At 42.1% G+C, this 19,884-nt stretch overlaps 1 protein-coding gene and 1 long non-coding RNA gene across 9 annotated transcripts in view; one reads left to right on the forward strand and one right to left on the reverse strand.

Moving 5' to 3' along the window:
* Positions 1 to 19,884, reverse strand: part of KCNK2 (potassium two pore domain channel subfamily K member 2) — a 128,977-nt gene that overhangs the window by 68,349 nt on the left and 40,744 nt on the right. For 6 of the 8 annotated variants that reach the window (XM_064414223.1, XM_064414227.1, XM_064414225.1 and 3 more), the window contains exon 4: positions 6,478 to 6,788. In XM_064414223.1, the coding sequence (XP_064270293.1) occupies positions 6,478 to 6,788 (311 nt within the window). Of the gene's footprint in view, positions 1 to 6,477; positions 6,789 to 8,494; positions 9,006 to 9,125; positions 9,444 to 19,884 lie in introns of those variants that run through there. The other 2 variants (XM_064414230.1, XM_064414228.1) reach the window with 2 other exon arrangements.
* LOC135297070 (uncharacterized) overlaps positions 8,240 to 19,884 on the forward strand; it is a 52,550-nt gene continuing 40,905 nt past the window's right edge. The window contains exons 1-2 of the long non-coding RNA XR_010359094.1: positions 8,240 to 8,373; positions 11,793 to 12,314. This is a non-coding gene — a long non-coding RNA (uncharacterized LOC135297070). The remainder of the gene's footprint in view (positions 8,374 to 11,792; positions 12,315 to 19,884) is intronic.

Raw genomic sequence — 19,884 nt, forward strand, 5'->3', positions numbered from 1 at the left:
TTCTTCTATGCTGGTCTTTTCAGTAGCAGTCTTTTCAAGGCTTTAAGTTTTACAAAGCATAAATGCTGCTTCCAGACTAGGATTCTGACATGGCATAGTTTCTGCTTTCTTTTGGAGAGTCTGGAAGGAATTGAGAGACTAGAAATATTTATGGTTTAAACTGGTACATTCAAATTACCTCAAAAGGTTCCTGCTTAGAGTACCTGTAAGCTACAGCTCACAGGACTGAAAATGTCTACAAATGCTGTGATTCAAATAATTAATAAAATTTGTTTCAAGCTTAATAGGTTTAGTTAATAAATTTTAATCTTGTCTAAATAAATGTTGTATTTGTCTGAAAACAAGACCTTTGCATCTCTGTGTTTTCCAATCTTAAAAAATTATACAGCATACTCAAATACCTTATAATCTCTTGGAGAGAAAGGATTTACACTTATTTATTTTAACAGTTTTATACATAATCAGGGCTCAAAGAGCTTATCTGATTGAAATTAAATATATACCCGAAAAACTATTTTCAGGCAAATATAATTTTCTTGTGGCTACAATGCAAATTGTAAAGAAGCCTGTGAAAGAGACAAAATCAGTTACTGATGGAGGTGCAACTTAATGCAGTTGCAGCAGCAAATGCACACTTTAAAGTAAAATATTTTTACAGAAATAAATTACAGAAAAAAACATGATCATTTTCTGGTGATGCCGGTTTAAAGAAAGAAACACTGCTCCCATGTCATTCACAATTATGTCAGGCTTCCCCCAAGAGAGAGATAAAGAGGAAAAAAAAAAGCATTTGTCCTCAAGGGAGATTTAAAAAAAGATCCCCATTTTGGTCTCATTCATAATCTAAGAGATGAATGGAAAGAAAAGGGGCAATGCAGCTGACACAAACGTGAGATGAAAACAGGAATGGCACACAACTCTGGATCCCTGCATGGAGAGCTGCTCTCCCATGTTAGCCACAAGCCCGCACAGAACCCAAGGAGATCAACTTGTGGGATCCACATCCGTTCAGCAAATCCTGGTGGCTCATTAATTCTTTTGGTTTGTTTGTTTATTTTAAATGCAAGCACATTTTTGTGGGCATTCAGTTTCCAGAAGAAGCCACATGCCCTGAAAGGGGCTGGATTTAAAACTCTACAAAAGTATTACTGCTGAGACAGCTTGGTGCAGCACCCTGCAAATTTGTCCAGATTTCAAAATGAAGGCTTTATAAGGCAAGAATTACCACACACAGCACTTGGAACACATTAAAAGATTGTGCTTTTTAGTGTAAGACTATTTTTTCCACCTGTTAGGGTTTCAGAATAAATATATTTGAAGGATCTTTCTTCTAAAGGAACAGGAAATTAACTATGTTCTATGATTAACTTATGTTCCATTGTACCTTTATTTGAAAACACTTTATTAATTTTCAGAATTAACTCACTAAAATAACTATAATAATTCACACCAGCTTACTGAGACATTTTAGATATTTAAAATAATATAACTAAAATTTTTCTTATTTCTCTTTTTTGTATGCAAAAATAATGCATTAAACTACTTGCTTGGATTTTAAAAGGATTTTTTTTTTTCCATTTTGGTTTAAAAAGGTCAATGTGAACAAATAGTTGCTGAGCAATATATAAATAGATGGCATTTACATAAAAAGTTCTTTTTTTTTTTTCCTAATCATCTTTTTCTTTGGCAAGGGGACAAACACTTGCTTCTAATGCCAAGACATCCCACAACACCAAATATTGACCACATCCCTACATCTTAGGAGCAACATGAGTTCTGGGCAAGGAGAAAGCAAATTCACTGTTTTTGCATGCACCTGATTTCTTCAATAGGATCTGTGGATCCTCTAGAGAGGGAATGAGGTGTATGAAACGACAGTAATAACAATTTTATGCCATTGCTGAATATCAAATTCAGTCAGGCTCACCTGTTCCCAGAGACAACCCCAAGAGACACCATGAAGGAAGACACAAGTATCTCATGGCTGCCGAGCACTGCAAGAGGTGAGTGCCACCAGAACAGCAGCAGTGAAACCTAAGGTCTCTACATTTGCTACCATTCACAGGTGGATAAATATAGCAGGAAATTTTTCAAATTACATTTTGTGCATCTGAGTTTGGAGGATGTCTCTAACATTTTAAATACTTAGTGGCAAGCTTGCTATAGGAAACAGTCAACAAACTAAAAGAAAATTAGAATTAGATTGAAATAGTTAGATACAAGTGCTCCAGTTAGAGAATTACTTCATTCTTTAATGCTTATTGTTGTTTGTGTGTATAGCTGGATTACTCCCAGGTTTCTATCAGCTTCTACCAACAAATAGCTCAGTGGTGAGAGAAAAATTGTTGGACGCAAGATATAAAAAATCCTTAGTGTAAATGAAGATCAGGTTTATATACTTTGTCACACATTCATTAAATCCACACAGTCTGAACTACATTTACTCTTTTATTCTGTCACCTGACAATTACTTTGCATTGCATGGCAGGGCCAAGTTGAGAGCAGGCACAGAGAGAAACTAAACCACCATTCATGATGAATTGCAGAGAGCTCTTCTCCAAAAGAAGAAATAGTAGGAAAGAACCCGGCCACATTCCTTTCTGCAGCTTTATAATGCATTAGATATCACAAATAATCTTTACCAAATCAATGTTTTCTCATCTGTTACCAGATGAGATCCTCGCAAGACCTTCCAACTGAAACTTTTTAAAAGTGAAGTTTAACATTTAACATCAGAGCAGCTTGCTCCTCTGTTTTATTCTCATTACTCACCCAGGTACTGTTTGTACTTTTACAAGCCTCCCTCCTGGGGTATTTCTCTTCTTGTAAATTTAGATATACCACCACTGAGTACTGTGCACTGCCCACCTCAGCACCATTGGAGACAGCATCCAGTGATCCACTTAATGCTGTTGTTAATGCTGGCTTCAGGCTACAGCAGGAGTCGGAACTGCCTGGAAAAACTGGTCTCTTGGGTGTACAGATATGCTCTGCATGACTTTTGCACATTTTTAATATGGTACTAAATGGAGGTGCTCACAAAATATCAAATTATGTACCTGGATATACCTCTTAAGATCAGGCAATGCTGTTGTTCATTTCAGGTATATTCTGTGACAGTGAGGCAAAAAGTAACTGAAAGATTTGCAATACTGGACCATGGAAGTCTGAGACAGAAGAAGTCGTGAAGACCATGTCTTTCTTTCTTTCTTTTTTTTTTTTTTTTTTTTTTTCAGCACAGGAATAACACTGCTGGCCAGGCTGAAAAGTTATGAGGAAAACACAGGTCCTTTTTCTGAGGCAGCTGAATTTACCTCACTGCCATGCTCAAAGCACTCTATTCCATTACTTTTGCACATTTTCTAGGCTGCATAGCAGCTCTCTGTTGCCACATATTTTACATCTATATAAAATATATGATGTCTGTAAAAGTATAATTCTCACCTAGTACACCCAGAGGAGCCACACAATCAATGTGACAATACAAAGTTTCAGGAATTCAAAACCCAGGGAATAAACCGGTGCCTGCTGAAGAGTTGGCAACAGTATATAATGCTGTACCAGGACAGGTACTGGGGATTGGTGAGATAACATAAGGATGGAGAAAACAGGAAGGGGAAAATCCTTATCCTGTATGTATATATAGAAACACACAATACTGTTTTGAACAGCTTTGTGACAAAAGGAAGATTTTAGCTAAGGTGTTGGAAATTCCATGGCTCCTGGTTGCTGGAAACTGGACTGTCATTCCACTTGTGCTTTTTTTTTAGCTGAATTTGTTCTCTCCACCTAGTCTCTCTGATGTGCTCACCAGAATAAGCTATCACATATTTTACTGCCTGTGGACAGTCTTCAGGTAGTCAAGCCTGCTTCAGAGTAAGGATTAAACTACAGAGAAGTTTGTGAAGATTGAAAAAGCCTGGTATGACAAGCACCTTGAGCAATGACTAGCATGAAAGAGCCAAAATAGTATGTGGATTCCGAGAACACGAAGTTCAAAAAGAAAAGTTGCAATGAATTTCATTATAGTTTGACTCAAGGTAAATACTTGATTAAAGAAGACATTACAGTCTCTAAGCTCTGTAATTTTCTTCACACAAACTAATCATTCCAGCTCTCTCCTACTCTAGTACATATTAATTTTCAGTTTTATAGCTTTCAGTGAATTCTTGAATAACATTTACTTTTTCCTTGCACACACTATTTATTTTTATTCATACAGACATCCAACAAAAACTGAAGAAACGTTGCATTATATTGTAATAGCAGTCAGACATAATCCCAGGGAGACAAAATGTATTTCACTAATTTAGTTTTTGTGGCAAAGTGGCAACTAGGGAAGAAATATGACCCCAGTGAGTAAGACAGTAGCCTTGAACTGGAAAAATGAATTAGAGACTCTCATCTACCGTTGCTTTTCTATTTTACGTTGGGAAGGCAGAATTTCCCAACCCTTAATGTCATTGACTAACACTTTCTCTGCATAAAGCAAACCACCCAAATAGGCTCCCTGTGCCCAAGCTTTGCTCCTGTGAAAGTGTAACAGCACATTCCTACCTCCACATCATGGTGCTCTTTACAGACAAGCAGAAGGGATCAAGGGCAAATTAAGTTTTCCATTTACCCCAACAGCAAACAGAGCAAACTTTCCACAATTCTCTCTCATCCATGTGCTGTGGGAGGCTGTGTCACTCCCCATGCTTCACACGCCTGTGTTTTTCTGGTTGTGGCAAGTTCACTAGTGGAGATGCAAGCTATTGCTGATATGGTTATCTGTTCTCTGATGGTTGTACTGAAACACATTTATTTTACACAAAATATCAAATGGGCGTTGAATGCTGATGAAGTGGGTTTTTATTATCAATCTGTGCTTCTGGGCAGAGAATCATAAATGCTAAAATATCTAAGTACTCCAGAGCAAACTTCAACAGTTTTTGCCTTAAGGTCCATCTCACAGATGATGTAAGATAATATTGCTTCAAAATTTCTTTTTTTATCTTCACAAGTACAGTATCTGACCTAAAAATTTCATAGGAGGATATTTATAGTAGCTACAAGAGTTATTTTTCATCAGAATGTGCTTGTATATTTCTCTGAAAGATTATCTCACATTCTGCTGGTCAAACCACTGGAACACAGTTATTACACAGTATCTAAATCACTATCAGCAGCATCTCCTCAGGCATGCCTGCTTGGACTAGTGGAGAGAGGAACTGTCTGACAGGCATTTGAAGGGTAGCAGTTTTGGAATATATTTTAGCAACAAGGCACGGGAGAAATCACAATATACAAGATATTTTCCCAGCTTACCTTTAAAATTCAGAAGTAGTGTACCATAAAAATAAGTCAGCACATCATAATTCTCTATTTAAAACTGAAAAAACAAAACTGATGATTTTTTTCATGCTGATGCTCAATGCAGATTGGTCTAGAGAGGTAAAGTCAGCTTCTAAACTCCCAGCCACATCTGCTGACAAAAACCACTTCCAGATGTTTTTTCTGCCCATGCATCTGGCATGCTCCAGAGTTCTGCTCACCATAGTCTGGGTGCCCAACACCCTCTCCTGCTCTCCCTGTCCCATCTTGGCCTCTGTAGACCCAAATAGCCCCATGGCCACTGCTAAGGAAGGAGTCAATCTTTGCCAACTCTTGACTGTTCACTCAAGTCTCACATTTCATTGTCCCATGCCCAGAACTGATGTGATTTGGCAGCCCTCTGCTTTTCCCTCCAGTGCCACTGGATATTCATAAGAACATGAGATTTAAGGTGGAAGGGGACTTATAAGGCTTTGGATCTAGTTCTGTGCTACTGCAAATAAATATCTCCCATGGTTCTGAAGCAGGTGACCTGCAAGGGTAAAGTTAAATAGGAATAAATCAAGTTAAATAAATAAAGTTAAATAAAGTGTTAATATGAACACACCAATATACATAATTTGTGGATGTGCCTTTAAGAAGCAGAGAAAATTGAGATTTAAGATCAAAGTAGGAAGTCCATGGTACTTTCCTGTACTTAAAACAAAATCAATATAAAGAAACATGCAGCTGGAAGGAACAGTAGTTTGATAAAATCACAGTAAATTAGGAGTCCTTTAAGGCAATGGATGGTGTAGCTTCTTCCTCAGAATTAGGCACTTCAAATATTGACAGAACTTGTAAAGCACAATCAATATACCAATTCCTTTGTGAACTATTAATTATATATATTGCTGATGAATAATCATTTAATTAGCATAATGGGAGGCTTCAGTGAAAAGGCCCTCTACCAAGCATACTGGACCTAAAAATAGCAATAGCTTTTCAACCATGACGCTTTGCATGAAAATGCAAATGCTCAGCTTCTGGTCTTAACACTTGTTACATTGCTTGGCCAATAGAGAGCTTCGCTTAGAAAGATTTAGCCCCTTATCACTGCAGTACTGCCATATATAATTTGTTCCTCTAAGGCAAGGTGATGACGGGTTTGGTATGGATTACCTGAATCAGTTCATCAAGCTCTGTTGCATTCACACAGGAATGCTGAGATACAAACGTCTGCTTCTGAATCACAATAGTGGTTCTCTGGGAGGTCTCATGAGGCTGCTCCAGGGCTTTAAATACTGTTGCTCCAATTATTAAATACACGACTACCACCAGAAAAATTGTTGAGACTGTCTTCCATTTCATAACATTAATGGCTGAATCGCTTTCCTCCCGTGAAGCGAGCACGGTAGGCTTGGTGGAAAATGATAGTCTTGGTTTGGAGTTCTGAGTGGCCGATTTGGGATCCAGCAAGTCAGGTGCCGCCACTGGCAAAAATAAAAAAAGAAAGTTAATGTTTACAGCGCCACTCAGATCTCACTAACTCTTCTTGCCAAGAGATTACACGAATTCTGTTGCTTCTAAATGGAATTCTTCAACTGCTTGAATTTTCTCTTAATCTCACGACACCTTACAACATATCTGTTGCTCTGAGTAGTAGTGTCCATCTTACATGCATAAACACATTTCTATGTGTGTCCCTGTATGATATTGAATAATTTCCAAAATTTCAATATTTCCCCTACATCCTTGCATTTCATTGAGTTACTCCAAGGTAGTATTTTGTTGCAGAGATTCTTTATGTCCAATGTTCTCTCAAGCACTGCTAAGCAGCCTTCCAGCTCTGTTCTACCTCAGCATTACAGAAGTATCCGGAAAATACAAAACCTCATCTCTTTCACCTACTTTGTGTTATGATCCAGCAAATGCTTTCGGAGAACAGTTGTGTGATCATTTCTAAACTCCCCAGACACAACTGTAAAAATAAGACATTGCTCATCATACTGGTCTTAACGGGCTAATTGTTTATTGATTACACCTTTCAGAAAACAGTGGTATAACACAGGTGTGCTTACTGGAAGAGTCGTGCAATTGTTAGAGCAGGTATTTCTATTTACAGCTACACAAACCCCACCGGGTTAGGAAAAGAGTGGCTGAATGTGTTAATCAAGTACTTGGATAACTCATGTGACTACCAGTAACTACATGGGCACTAAAAAAAAAATCCTCCACATCAAGTGCAGATAAAGGTCTCCTGCGGGAAGATGGTCACGGCAGTGACCACACAAGCTATATTTAAATTGTTTTGAATAACCAGTACGTTTTAAATGGCCAAGACAGCTCTTCCAGCCGCCGTTGGGAAAAGCTCAGATCTAAATCTAGAGGAAAGTCTCCCACAGGACGGCGGTGATGGGATGCGTCCCTGCAGGGAAGGTGGTAGTTGGCAGAGTCACTGCCTGGGAACCCGCCGGGCTCCGTCACACACCGCTGCTCCCGAAAAAGGGGTCGGGGGGCGAGTGGCAGCCCCAGCCCGGGCCGAGCGGGACCCGGGGCGCCCCTCACAGCCCGCGGGGTGGGCGCCGGGCGCTCCACGCGCGCCGCGGTCACGCCTCCCACAGCTCCGGCCCCCGCCCCACGGGCACCGGCGGCTCGGGCACAGCCCCCCCGTCCCGCACCCTGGCGGGGGGAGCCCCTTTCCCGCCGCCGCCTTCCCTCCTGCGGCAGCCCCCGAGCCCTTGCGATGCCCCAGGACCGGTGCCGGGGAGCGCTCCCAGCGCGGCCGGGGCCGCCGAGCCCGCCCGGAGCAGCGCCGACCCGCCGCGGCCGCCGGCGGCGAACAAAGGAGCGGGCACCGGGTACCGCCGCCGGCCCCGCCGCCCCCTCCCCGCGGCCGGTGCGGCGCGCCGGGGGACGCCCGCCGCCCCCGCGGGGTGCAGCCCCGGTAGCCCCGGGAAGCTGCCGCCAGCTGGGATGCTCCGCCGCGGGGAGCGGCGCGGGGGCGAGGCGGCCGGCGGCGGAGCCGGGGCGCGGCGCGAGCGGGGCCGGGAAGGGAGGGGAAAGGAGCCAGGCAAGGTACAAAGGAGCCCCGGGCCGCCGCGGGGAGCATCCCGGTGTCCGGTGCGGGGGAAGCAGGGGCGCATGCAGCATCCGCAGGGCTGGGAGCGGGGAGGCACGCCATTGTGCTCGTACTCACTTCTTATTTACCGACCCGGTGCCCTCTCCTCGCTCCACGGGCAGGCATTTTTTCTATGCTTGGATAGATACAGTTAGAGCAAATTTTAAAAAAAGAAAATTAAAAAAAAAAAAAAAAAGGAAAATAAAAGAAAGGCAGGAGCAGACCGAGAGGAAGAGGCTGATGGATGGGTCTGGAGGAGAGGGAGCGGCAGGGGCGGGCGGGCTGGCAACGCGGATCCCGCCGGCTCTCCCCGGCCCCGCGGCGTGCGAGGTGCCTCACGTCGCGCATCGCGCATCGCACATCGCGGCGCTCCCGTGTGTGTGAGTGCGTGCGAGCGTGTCCGTGTGTGTGAGTGCCCGTGTGTGTGTGTGCGTGTCCGTGCGCGCTCCGGTGCGCCGGGCGTGCGGAGCAGCCCGAGCCCGGCGGTGCCTTTTGTGGGGCGGCGAGCAGCCACAGCGCTGCTGGCCCCCCCCCGCCCTTCCGCGCCCCCTTCCGCGCCCCCCGCCGGCGGGGGGGCAGCCGCTCCGCGCCGCTCCCGGCCCGCCGGGGTGCGCGCCCCTCCGCGCAGGCTGCCCGCTGGGCTCCCGGCAGATGCTGCCGGGGCGCCGGGGGAAGATGGAAAGGGATCCGCGGGAAGGCAGAGAGGTACCTGCGGAGAGCAAGGTCTCGCCTGGAAGCAAGCGAGGAGAGAGGAGGGAGAGAGGGAGGAGAAGGCACCGGCCAACCCCGCCGGCGAGGCTGGACCTGCTGGAGGTCCCTACTCCGGCCCCACACCCGGTCGCCTCGCCAGAGCCTCCCCGTGAACTTTTGAACTGTCCGAAATGTCACCGAATTAGCAGGAGAGGGGGGACAAGCGGGGACACCTCGATCCTCGCCGGAGAACGGCGTGGGGCTATAGGGCCCGGCGGTGCCGTCCTTCCCGGCTCGGCCTGATTTTAACCCGGTACTTGGCAGCCCCGGTGTGTTGCTGCAAGGAGTTAACTAGGTGGGATCTAGGAATCAGGGATGGTAGCGGCTCTCCTGTAGCACACGCCGCCTGCGCACCGCCTTCTTCCATTTCTGTCTGATAGATACATCAGAAATGCTGCTTCAACTGTGCTTTCTGCCACTAAAAAGCCTGAAATTATTCTTGCTATCTTTGCTGTGGGCTAACTCCCCTATTTCCCAGTCATCTGTCACCTGTGACACCATCCGTGGGTCAGTTGCTCACACTGAGGTGAAGAGCATGAAGACAAATCCTAGAAGAGGATTTACCACGAGAAACCAAAAACTGCTCCCACAGCCACTCTCTAAAAAGTCTAAAAAATTACTCACCATAACAAATGGGTGTAAGTCTCAAGCATTTAAAGCCAGAGGCTGTATCTGTAAAACGGCCAAAGACAGTCATACATCGGGTGTTTAATGGGCTATAATCCCACTTAAATCAGCAGCACCATCAGCAAACACTTTAGAAGTCACTTATTTTAACTCTTCTCCATATCAGTGTGACATAATACAAATGAGTGTAATATTGAGTTCCTTTGGACTCCAATTTCAGCAACATCAATCACACCACTCTCACCCTGTGCATCCACGAGTCTCCACAAGATGCAACACAGGGCAGGAAGCTGCCCCTGCTATTCCAGAGTGAGCTCTAGCTCATTGCTGCCCATCCCTGGGAACCAGCAGAACACTTGTCGAGTAATGAGAGCCTCCGGGCTCAGTACCACAACCCCTTGCAAGCAGATCTTCAGTCACAGGGTTGGCTTCATCAACACAGACCCAATACTCAAACACAAGAGAAATGTCTGCTTCTGACTGCTGATACTCCCTCATTCAAGGAATTCTCAAAGATGTAAGATTCTCACACCTAAATATTTTTTATATCAAGTACTCTCCCCTAAAAAAATCATATTTTCTCATTTCTTTCCAGCAAATTTCTTAATTATTAACCTATGTAAACACTGGCTGTTCCTATCTCATGGAAAATAATAATTTTGCATGATTTCTTTGAACATCCTATGGAAAAACAGGCGTGAACATTTTCCTCCATGCTGACCTGTGTCTCCATAAAATACAGTGGAAAATACTACATGCCTTTCTTTAGCAATCTAAATATTTGGAATGAGATTTTGTTTTTCTTTGAGAGAAGGAATTATTATTGAAAGCTTAAAAAGGCTCATATTTATTGCCTACAAATTGAAATCCATGGGAAGCCTTCCAATAGCTTCAGGAGGGTTTGGAGCAGGCCTTAAATTTAGGGTTTCCACCCAATGGGAAGAAACCATTTTGAGATCTCCTCCAGGAACAACTGCATTGGCGCCTTAACCTTAAGATCTGAAGAGCTATCTCTGAGAAAGCAGTTATTTCCATTAATTAACTAGTAAATATCTCCAATGTCTACTTCCAGCTGGCTAATATTTTCCAGCTATTGTGATCCCAGATGCAATCCTCAGCTGTATCCTCATCTTACCACTTACTTCGAGTGGATTTGAGCTGTGCATTCTCATTTCTAGCAGGGATATAAACACTCCACATACAGCACTGATCTTCACATTCAGCAAGAAAACCAGTAATTCTTTTTGTAGTCTACAATAAAAACTATTGTGTACAGCAACTCCTGTTTTCTGGAGGCCTTTTACAGCACTAGCCTTTACTCTATGTAGTTGTGCCCATCAATATTTTTTTTTGCAATATACACCGCACATCGTTTGAATGCTGTGTGTTACCACTTTGCCCTCAAATTTGGAACCGACATTTGACCAGCTTGATGCATCAGGCCTGAGCTTTGCTAAACAAACACACTTAAATGCAGTGCTGACAAAACTTCCCACTAACCAACACAGAAAAAATTAAGTAATAAAAGGAGCTAAAACACAGAGCTCCAGCCTTGCAAACAAATGGATTTGCTGCTGAGCCAAGGAGATTTATCTGAACAAACTGGGGAAAAAAATTGTCTAAGATTAAGTATAAGCAGGTTTGTGTATTTCATGCTAACATGAGAAAAAAATCACAAAGCACAGGACTCTCAAATGCTGTCTAAAAACAGCATGAGTTTGGGATGACCACAATACTCACAGACGGTGGGTGCTGGAAGCTGCTCAACTCTGTGAAATGTTAAAAGTAGGCTCAGCCAAGAGAGACAGGCATGCAGCATGCAGAGGAAGTCAAAGTTGCATGATAAACACAGCAATCCTATATTCATGGAAATAACAGCTGCAGATGATCTAAATGTGGCTTTGATAGGACAGGAGGTCTCTTGCAGGAAAATAGTTATTCCAGAGAAGTACCTACTCTTACTTGTCCCTAACACTTTCTTTTCCTCTTCCTAATTCAGGAGCCATCGCCTCCCTGGGAGATGATGAAGAAGACTTGCTTTGTGCCCAGAACAAGAGGCTTCTGCTAAGCCCCCACCTCTGTGAGCAATAAATGCTCTTCTCCTTTAACCAGCTGTGGGATGGTTAAAGGGAGGGATGATGTGTAATGGGAGGCAACACATGTTCCAGCCTTCTTCAATCTTATTTAGCTGCTGAGGATTTCTACATTCCCAAGGGACTGCTATGACAAGGGTTCCAGTGAGGGCATTTGCCTCACTGACCTCAACAGCAGCTTATTCATGTGGGCACCTGTTTAACAGACCACAGGGAACCTGTGCCTTTGATCAAACAGTGTACTGCTATAGGCTGTGGGACCTCCTGAACACAGCATCCACTCTTCCTCATCACATGATAGCAGGAAACCTCTGCTTCTCTTCAGAATTTGGCCAAACTGTACACCCAGTTAAAGACAAGGATACACCTCTGCGACTGCTAGATTTTATTACCAGAAAGCTTTGCAGAAATGCTACTGGACTTACACAGTAAGTTAATTTTAAGGTTAATTTTACTTATTCAGCAAGACTCACAAATTGCTTGTCTCTTGACTTCTTTGGAGACATTAAAAGATCTCTGTCAGTTCTTTATGGATAATTATGACATTAAGGCCATGCCATGCCACTGTATTTCACCATAAACCATTAGTTGTATCCTGCTATGGGAATTTAAACTAAATGAAGGACTAATGGCACACAGCCATTCTCTCTTTGGAGCAAAGGAGAAGGCAGACCATGTTCTTCACAGGCAGCAAGGATGCCAGGCTGCTCCGTGTGACCGTGCTGAAAACGCACCCTCCCAACACTGGGGAGAAGGCAATATGCAGGAAACACTGAGTGGTACTCAGCCCTCCTCTGACTCTGAAGATCCAAAGCCCTAAACAGGCCCATTGCAAAATACGTGAACTCATCTAATTCACATTTTGAAATGAGTTAAGCATACATAGGGCAACTAGAATGTGTACTGCAGAATCACAGAATCATAGATGCTAAGGGTTGGCAGCAACCCTAAAGACCATCTGGTCCCAACCCACCTGCCATGAGCAGGGACACCTCCCACTAGATCAGGTTGCTCAAAGCTCTATCCAGCCTGGCCTTGAACAGCTCCAGGGTTTGGGCATCCACAACCTCTCTTGGCCACCTGTTCCAGTGCCTCACCACCCCCACAGGAAAGGATTTCTTCCTAATATCTAAATGAAAATTCCCCTCTTTTTAAGTTATATCCATTCCCTCTTGTCCTATCACTGCAGTTCCTGACAAAGCGTCCCTCTCCTGCTTCCCTGTAGGGCCCCGTCAGATACTGGAAGGTTGCTATGAGTTCTCCATGCAGCCTTCTCTTCTCTGAGTTGATCAGCCCCAAATTCTTCTGTCTGCCTTTCTAGGGCAGGTTCTCCAGTTCTGCTATCAACTTCATTACCTCTCTGGACTTGCTCCAACAGTTCCATGTCCTTCCTATGTTGGGGTCCTCAGATCTGAATGCAGCACTGCAGGTGAGAACTCACCAGAGCAGAGCAGAGGGGGACAATCACCTCCTTTGACCTGCTGGCCATGTTCCTTTGGATGCAGACCAGGATTTTGTTGGCTTTCTGGGCTGTGAGTGCACATTGCCAGCTCATGTTGAGTGACACCTCCCAGGCGTGTCAGGGTCCCTCTGGATGGCATCCCTTCACTCCAGCGTGTTGACTGCACCACACAATATTAATGAGTTCTACCTCACTAGCCAGTTATTACACCTACCAGGAGCATCTGTCCTACAGTGTGACAAATTATTTATTCAGCAGAAAAGCCATTGTTTCTCACCTCATCAATTACTAGAAAAAATGTTTACATGTGCTCATCTATTTTTATACAGCTCAGTTGTCAGTCTTAATTATGTTCTAATTCTTTCCATTGCTAGCAAGCCTTATCTATTTATCCACTTGCAGCAAGAGGGAAGTTGTTTTAGAACCTGTAAAGCACTGACTGTTGTAATTAATATTGTGAATGTGTATTTTTCTTTACTGACTTGCAAATCTCCCAGTGGGTTTCCTGCCTGCCTGTGTCATATTATCAGACCTAATGGGATTTATTTATCACATGTTCTGCCACTGTTTTTTCATATTTGTTTCCAAATCTATTATGCTTGGAGAGCTTCAGAAGCATTGATTACAACTAAGTTCTAATGCCATTCTCATCAATGATAAATGTGAATTGCTCCATGTCACCATTATTATGGATTATTTATTCACAGAAAAAACTTAGGACTACTTTGAATTACTGATGTCCTTGATGGACAGCAAGTAGTGCTTTGGGATGATTACAAAATGCTTTTCTGTAATCACCAAAATGTTCTACAAAATTGCTGGTTTGTAATTTGTTTTCCATTTTTGCCATTGTGGTCTCTTCAAAACAGGAGGCAGACAATGGGAATATCTAGATTTCATATCTGTCTGTCCACACCCAATAGTACCAACCTTGCAACTGATTTTCATGGTGCTACTGGATGAGATGGAAACCTAATCTCTGTATTGTCTTTGCAGATTGGAAAAAAAGTAGGGAATGTTTTGAAAGAAAAACTGTATGTATGACTGCAGATCTCAGGCCTGATGAGAATTGCTAAAGTTTGTGCTGACTGTAAAGGGAGTTTTCCTTGAGTCAGTAGGCTCACTTTTAAACCATGCCTTGAGGAGCTGAGGACTTCTTGTATTTGTACTATATCCACATTTTAGGAAACTCTGGAATTAGTGACAAAGACCTATGACACAACAATCTGAAAATAAAATAAAACACAGACAGAGGACACTGGAAATCACCGAAAATAGCATTAGTGCTTTTCTTTTCGAGTAATCCATAAATCAGATTTGGAAGAAACAAAACAAAACAAAACAGCCAAAGAGAAAACAAGAGAAAATAGCCCTGGTAATACTAAATAAGTATCATGCAAGGCTAATGAAAGAACCTGCTAGCAGAAATAAAGAATACAAATGAGGTGATGAAAAAGGAAAACATTAAGTATGTATATTTTAAAACCACCAGACTCTACTTTACCTGGCTTTAGCCATAAAAGTGTAATGAAATCTATGAATTATTTTCAAATATGCACAAGAGACTATTTTCTGGCAAGCTCTATGTTCAGCTACATAGAGATATGTCTGGAAAGGATGTTACAGGTTTTTTTTAAGAAAGATAGAATTTGGATAGCATTTGGTAGTCTTTGGTTTTTGGGTTTTTTGGGGGTTTTTTTGTTGGTTTTTTGTGGGTTTTTTTGTTTGTTGTGGTTTTTTTTGTTGTTGTTGTTGTTGTTGTTTTTTGTTTGTTTTGTTTTTGGGGTTTTTTTAATTCAGTAGATTGTTCTAGTGCTTGCTCTTTCTGCTGTGGCAAAGATGCCACTAACACCATGCAGGCAGAAAGCTAGGTGAGCAGAGCCCAGTTTTCATAAGGTATTTGGGCAGCAAGAAACAAATTCCTGCTATTCAGATGCATCATACATTGGCATTGCTCAGCACTTCCATCCTTGAAGGCACTTCCTTCTATTTTCTTTAAAGTGTGATCTTGAAATTCAGGGCTTAGTGGTTTAATCTTTGACTGGCAGCTATGGACTGTGCTGGCAGGAGAACAGGCTATGCAAACTCATCTCTTCAGCTTTGAAGTGGCTTCTAATCTACGTACTTTTGTTGGAATAAAGGTGTTTCTGTTATGTCCTGCCACTGATGTTAAGTATGCAAGGAAACTCAGCCATGGGCTTGTACAGTTTTATGTTTTATTTTCTCTTGGTAGAGGGAACATTAAAAGCTGGACTCCGGCTCCAAGGAAAATATAGGTAAAAAATACAGGGCAAGATTGGCCCATATTTTCCTCTTTGCACAGCAAATATAAATATTCCCCAGATGTAATACCCCAGGCAACAAATAGAACCAGATGCACTTAGGGCTGTGACTGGTGAGAAAGTTATTTTGTATGATCCCTTCACATAAAACAGCTAAAATTAATATTATGAAATTTCCATTACATTTTAGCAGCCTGGACATAAAAGCTGTTCTATTTCTAAAATTCTCAGCAGATTAATATTTTTGTAATCACTTGCCCAAAAAGATTAATTGCCCCATCACAAAAAAGGGTGAGTAAAATTGTTAAAAAATCATTGTTAGTGTAAAAGGTTCTCTTCAATAAAAATAATTCTTTTTCTAAATGATTGATATTGGCAACAAACACAGCATAAGTGACCCCCTATAACAATTTATGTAAACTTTCTGTGATTTTGTGTGTGTTGTGTGTTAAAAAGGGGAGTATACCAAATTAATGAGCATGATTGCCAGGAAAAAGTTAATAGAAAATCCATAAAGAAACCAATTTCTGAAATTATTGCTTTCTTAGCTTTTCATGTTCTCTCTCATAACAACTTTGGATATTAAGGGGATTATGACTCAAAAAATTTACCTAAGGCTTTATCCAGTAAGAGTATCTCAATGAAAGACATACAACAAAAGCAGTGAGTAAAGAAGCCTCAGGCTGAATATTTGCACCAGATTCTTGGGGACTTATTGGCAATTTCTTTATTTTAGAGAGAAGATCTGGTGATTTTACTAACTCATAAAAATTGCCTACAATATTTTTAAAAGTCAGCTCTGATCACCATATTATAACTAGTAAATTAGATTTGTGGGAACAAAACCCCATCCCTTATTCCTAACTTACAGGGTCACAGGGAGCGGGTCCTTCATCCTGCTAGCAAATCCACAAAAATACATACAATCCAGATGTGATGGATTTCAGATATCTTGGATATATCTGCTGTACATCAGAGCAGAACCCCACACAAACAGCTGTATGGGAATTCAGAGGCAGCTGCTGCATGCAAAGGATTGTGCAGCATTAACAAAAAAGTATTTCCAGCTTCTGAAGGCAGGGCAGGAATGATCTTCCCAGCAGACACTCAAACTGGGAACCCTGACCCCCAGCAAGGCAAACTCCCTTAATTATGGTACTTCCATGGCATGTGAGTGCTGCCTCCAGTTCTGGAGTTACCTTTTTGTCAGCTGCTTTGAGAGGTTTTATATCATTTTGCAGATGAAATGTAACATCTGATGTGGACAGAGGTGTCTAGAAGCAAAATAGTGATCCCCAAAGAAAGCAATTTATTTTCATTTCTGTCTGGCTCAGTTTTCACCACTGGTGTTCTTGAACAAGCTTTCTGCTTCTGGACACAAACACACTTCCCACCATGCTGCTCAGCATTATGCCCAATTCTTATGCCCAATTGATCCAGAAAATAGCCCTTCACCTGGCTTCTTTGGAAGGCTAGCAGAACAAACTTTATGCAAACAGTAGATATGGTTACTGCTTTCTTTGAAAACATAAACAGAAGGAAAGCCTCCAGATTTTACATAATAGTGCAAAATGATTACAAGACTTTCTCAGGATAAGCAAAAATAATTCTAATTATTTCTTCTGCATAAAGGCATTTAAATATTTAACCTTCCTGGAGAGAACCTATCACTCCAGCGTTCAAGTAAGCCCAGTTCAAGCAAGTCACACTCAGAGATCACTGATCCTAACACTTTACTGGACTCCTGGGCACTGCCCTGTGATTTCATCTGATCTCTAGGAAATATTACTGAGCTATATTTGTTGTTCTCACTTATATGTTTATGCACCAGAGATTTTACACTTGAGTTTTATAAATAGCAATACATTCACATGGGTGCTTAGCAAGTTTCTCCTCCCTTGTCATCAGCAGAAAGAATTTTACTGAAAGCAGGTAAATGACCTGTTTACCCCCAGAGCAAGTACTGAGCTTGTCAGGATGTTTTGCCTTCCTATTGCATAAAGGCTTTCTTCAGAGTCAAGAAGCTGCTGACTTCCAGCTGAGCTACAGTGTCACAGAGGGGCATTCCAAAGGCATCTTTATAGAGCAGAGACAAACATATATCAGGCAGGATGCAAAAGAAATGGATCCCAGCACCAGAGAGCTGTGGCCAGTATTTTGGAAATTTTTTTGTCTCAAGTCCCTACTAGATACATGGGAAAGACAAACCAGTTTGAAGCTTAGCTAGAATAAGATGTACCTACAACATGTTTTATTGTTTCATTTCTCATACCTCTCTCCAGAAATACTTACTGATAATTTTTTAATAATAACATTTTAGCACAATAAATTAGTTTTCTTTTTGACTGAAAGCTAGATAGAGCAAAGACAGATTTCAGGATGGCTGACAAACCTGAAGCAGCCATGTCCTCGGCATGTGACAAATCCTTCAGTGTATGTCAGTCTATTTGTACACTCCAAATAGCTCCTCTAGCTCATAAGATTCAGTTTGCTAACCCAAAAAAACCCCCAGATTCCAGGTAGGACGTTAGTCCTGGACTATTAACATTAATCTGAACCTTCCCAGCAGGCATCAGGAATAAGGAGATGGCATAAAGCTTGGGGGAGCACCCTAGATTTACAACAATCTCATAGTCCAGCAGGTATTAAAGAACTCTAATGTAATCCCAGTTCTTCCTATAGGATTAAAGATTCATGAGGTATGAAATGGACAGAGGGAGAAAGAGAGAAAATATTCCTACCTTAGTGATTGTGCATGTCCTTGGCAGAAGAATTCATGAGTTCCTGCCCCAAGAACTGTTTATGTATTTTAAACAATGACAGTTTCAGTAAAAAATCAAAGTACAGAAACAAATTACATCTGATCATTTCTACAGATATTTATCACTGATAGTCATCAGTCTAAGTCAGCAAACACTAGGTTGACATCATCTGCTTTCACATTCTTTACCAAGTTTTCTTGTTTGGCATGCAAGAAGGCAAACCATCAAGGATGCTGCAACACACAGAAAATTCCTGCTAACTCAGTTCAAACAGAGTAATTAACAGAATTAATCAATTTCAATTGAATGACATCAAAGAAATTTCCTATCAGTTGACTGTTTAGAATAACTCAAGGAAGATTAATTTCTATCCCAGTGTTCTCTTGATCCCAATAGGTTGTTGATGACAGGAGAGTGGAAAGCAAGCTTTTTATCATCAATCACTTTCGTTATTACTTGGCTACCTGCTGTGTACAAGGATCCACACATTCTTCTATTTTTAAACAAGAAAGCAGCCTGTCAATAAGCGCTGAACCGCTTGCCATTCAAAATGACCACTTAGGGAAGAACCTAAGCATAGTGGCTGCTGTGTAGAATATTTAACAGGAAGCTATATATGGAAAAACATCATTTATACTTCAAGAGTCCCAGCCAGCCATGTTTCTCTCAAAGTAAGTAGCATTAAAGCTGCATGTAACAATTACTGATGTCTTAACTGCAACGTACACTTAATATACCACTTGCACACACAAGACATCTGTTTTACCTACATATTTATCTACAAATAACTGCACTTACACCCGAGCTATAAGCTCTAGTTATTACTTATACAGAATGTATAATGTCAGGCTGGAGGGTCACCAGCTTGTGAAAGGAATTACATGGTCTAGTTGCCTTCAATAAGGGAGGACAAGGGTAACTGACCCTGTCTTTCTTCCAGTCCAGACTCACATCTCATCAGTTACTGTGTATTGATGCAGCACATTTTATTTACATCACTAAAATAAAATCAGCCATCATTATGTCTCTCTTATGGTCATTATCTCTTGTGATTTCACTTCGGCTCTTCTGGGCTTCGGGCTTAGTCAACACAGTAATTTAAGAGTCACCATGCTCTGCACTGATGCATTTAGTTTTAGTTAAACATAGTATATGCAGACCAAAGTTGCTGAGTTCCCTGTGTGGAGAAAGTCAGTCACACACGAGAGGAACTCACAGCGATCTTCCAGGAACCACTAGCAGCTAGGCACTGAGCAACACCAAGGAAAGGAAGTGCACTAAACCCTGTCAGGCTCTGGGATTTAAATCTCTCAAGGGAGGAAGTGTCCACACTTCAGATTCCAGGTGTTGTTTTGGTGGGTTTTTAAGAGCTTAACAAGGACAGAGTGAAAAATTGAAAGAAATGGAGGAAAAAGGGAGAGAACAAAGCCACCACTTAGCGCAAGTCAGTGGCTGAAACATCTACCCAGGAGACAGGAAAGGAGATCTATGC

Source organism: Passer domesticus, chromosome 3, assembly GCF_036417665.1.
Source record: "Passer domesticus isolate bPasDom1 chromosome 3, bPasDom1.hap1, whole genome shotgun sequence".
Lineage (NCBI taxonomy): Eukaryota > Metazoa > Chordata > Aves > Passeriformes > Passeridae > Passer > Passer domesticus.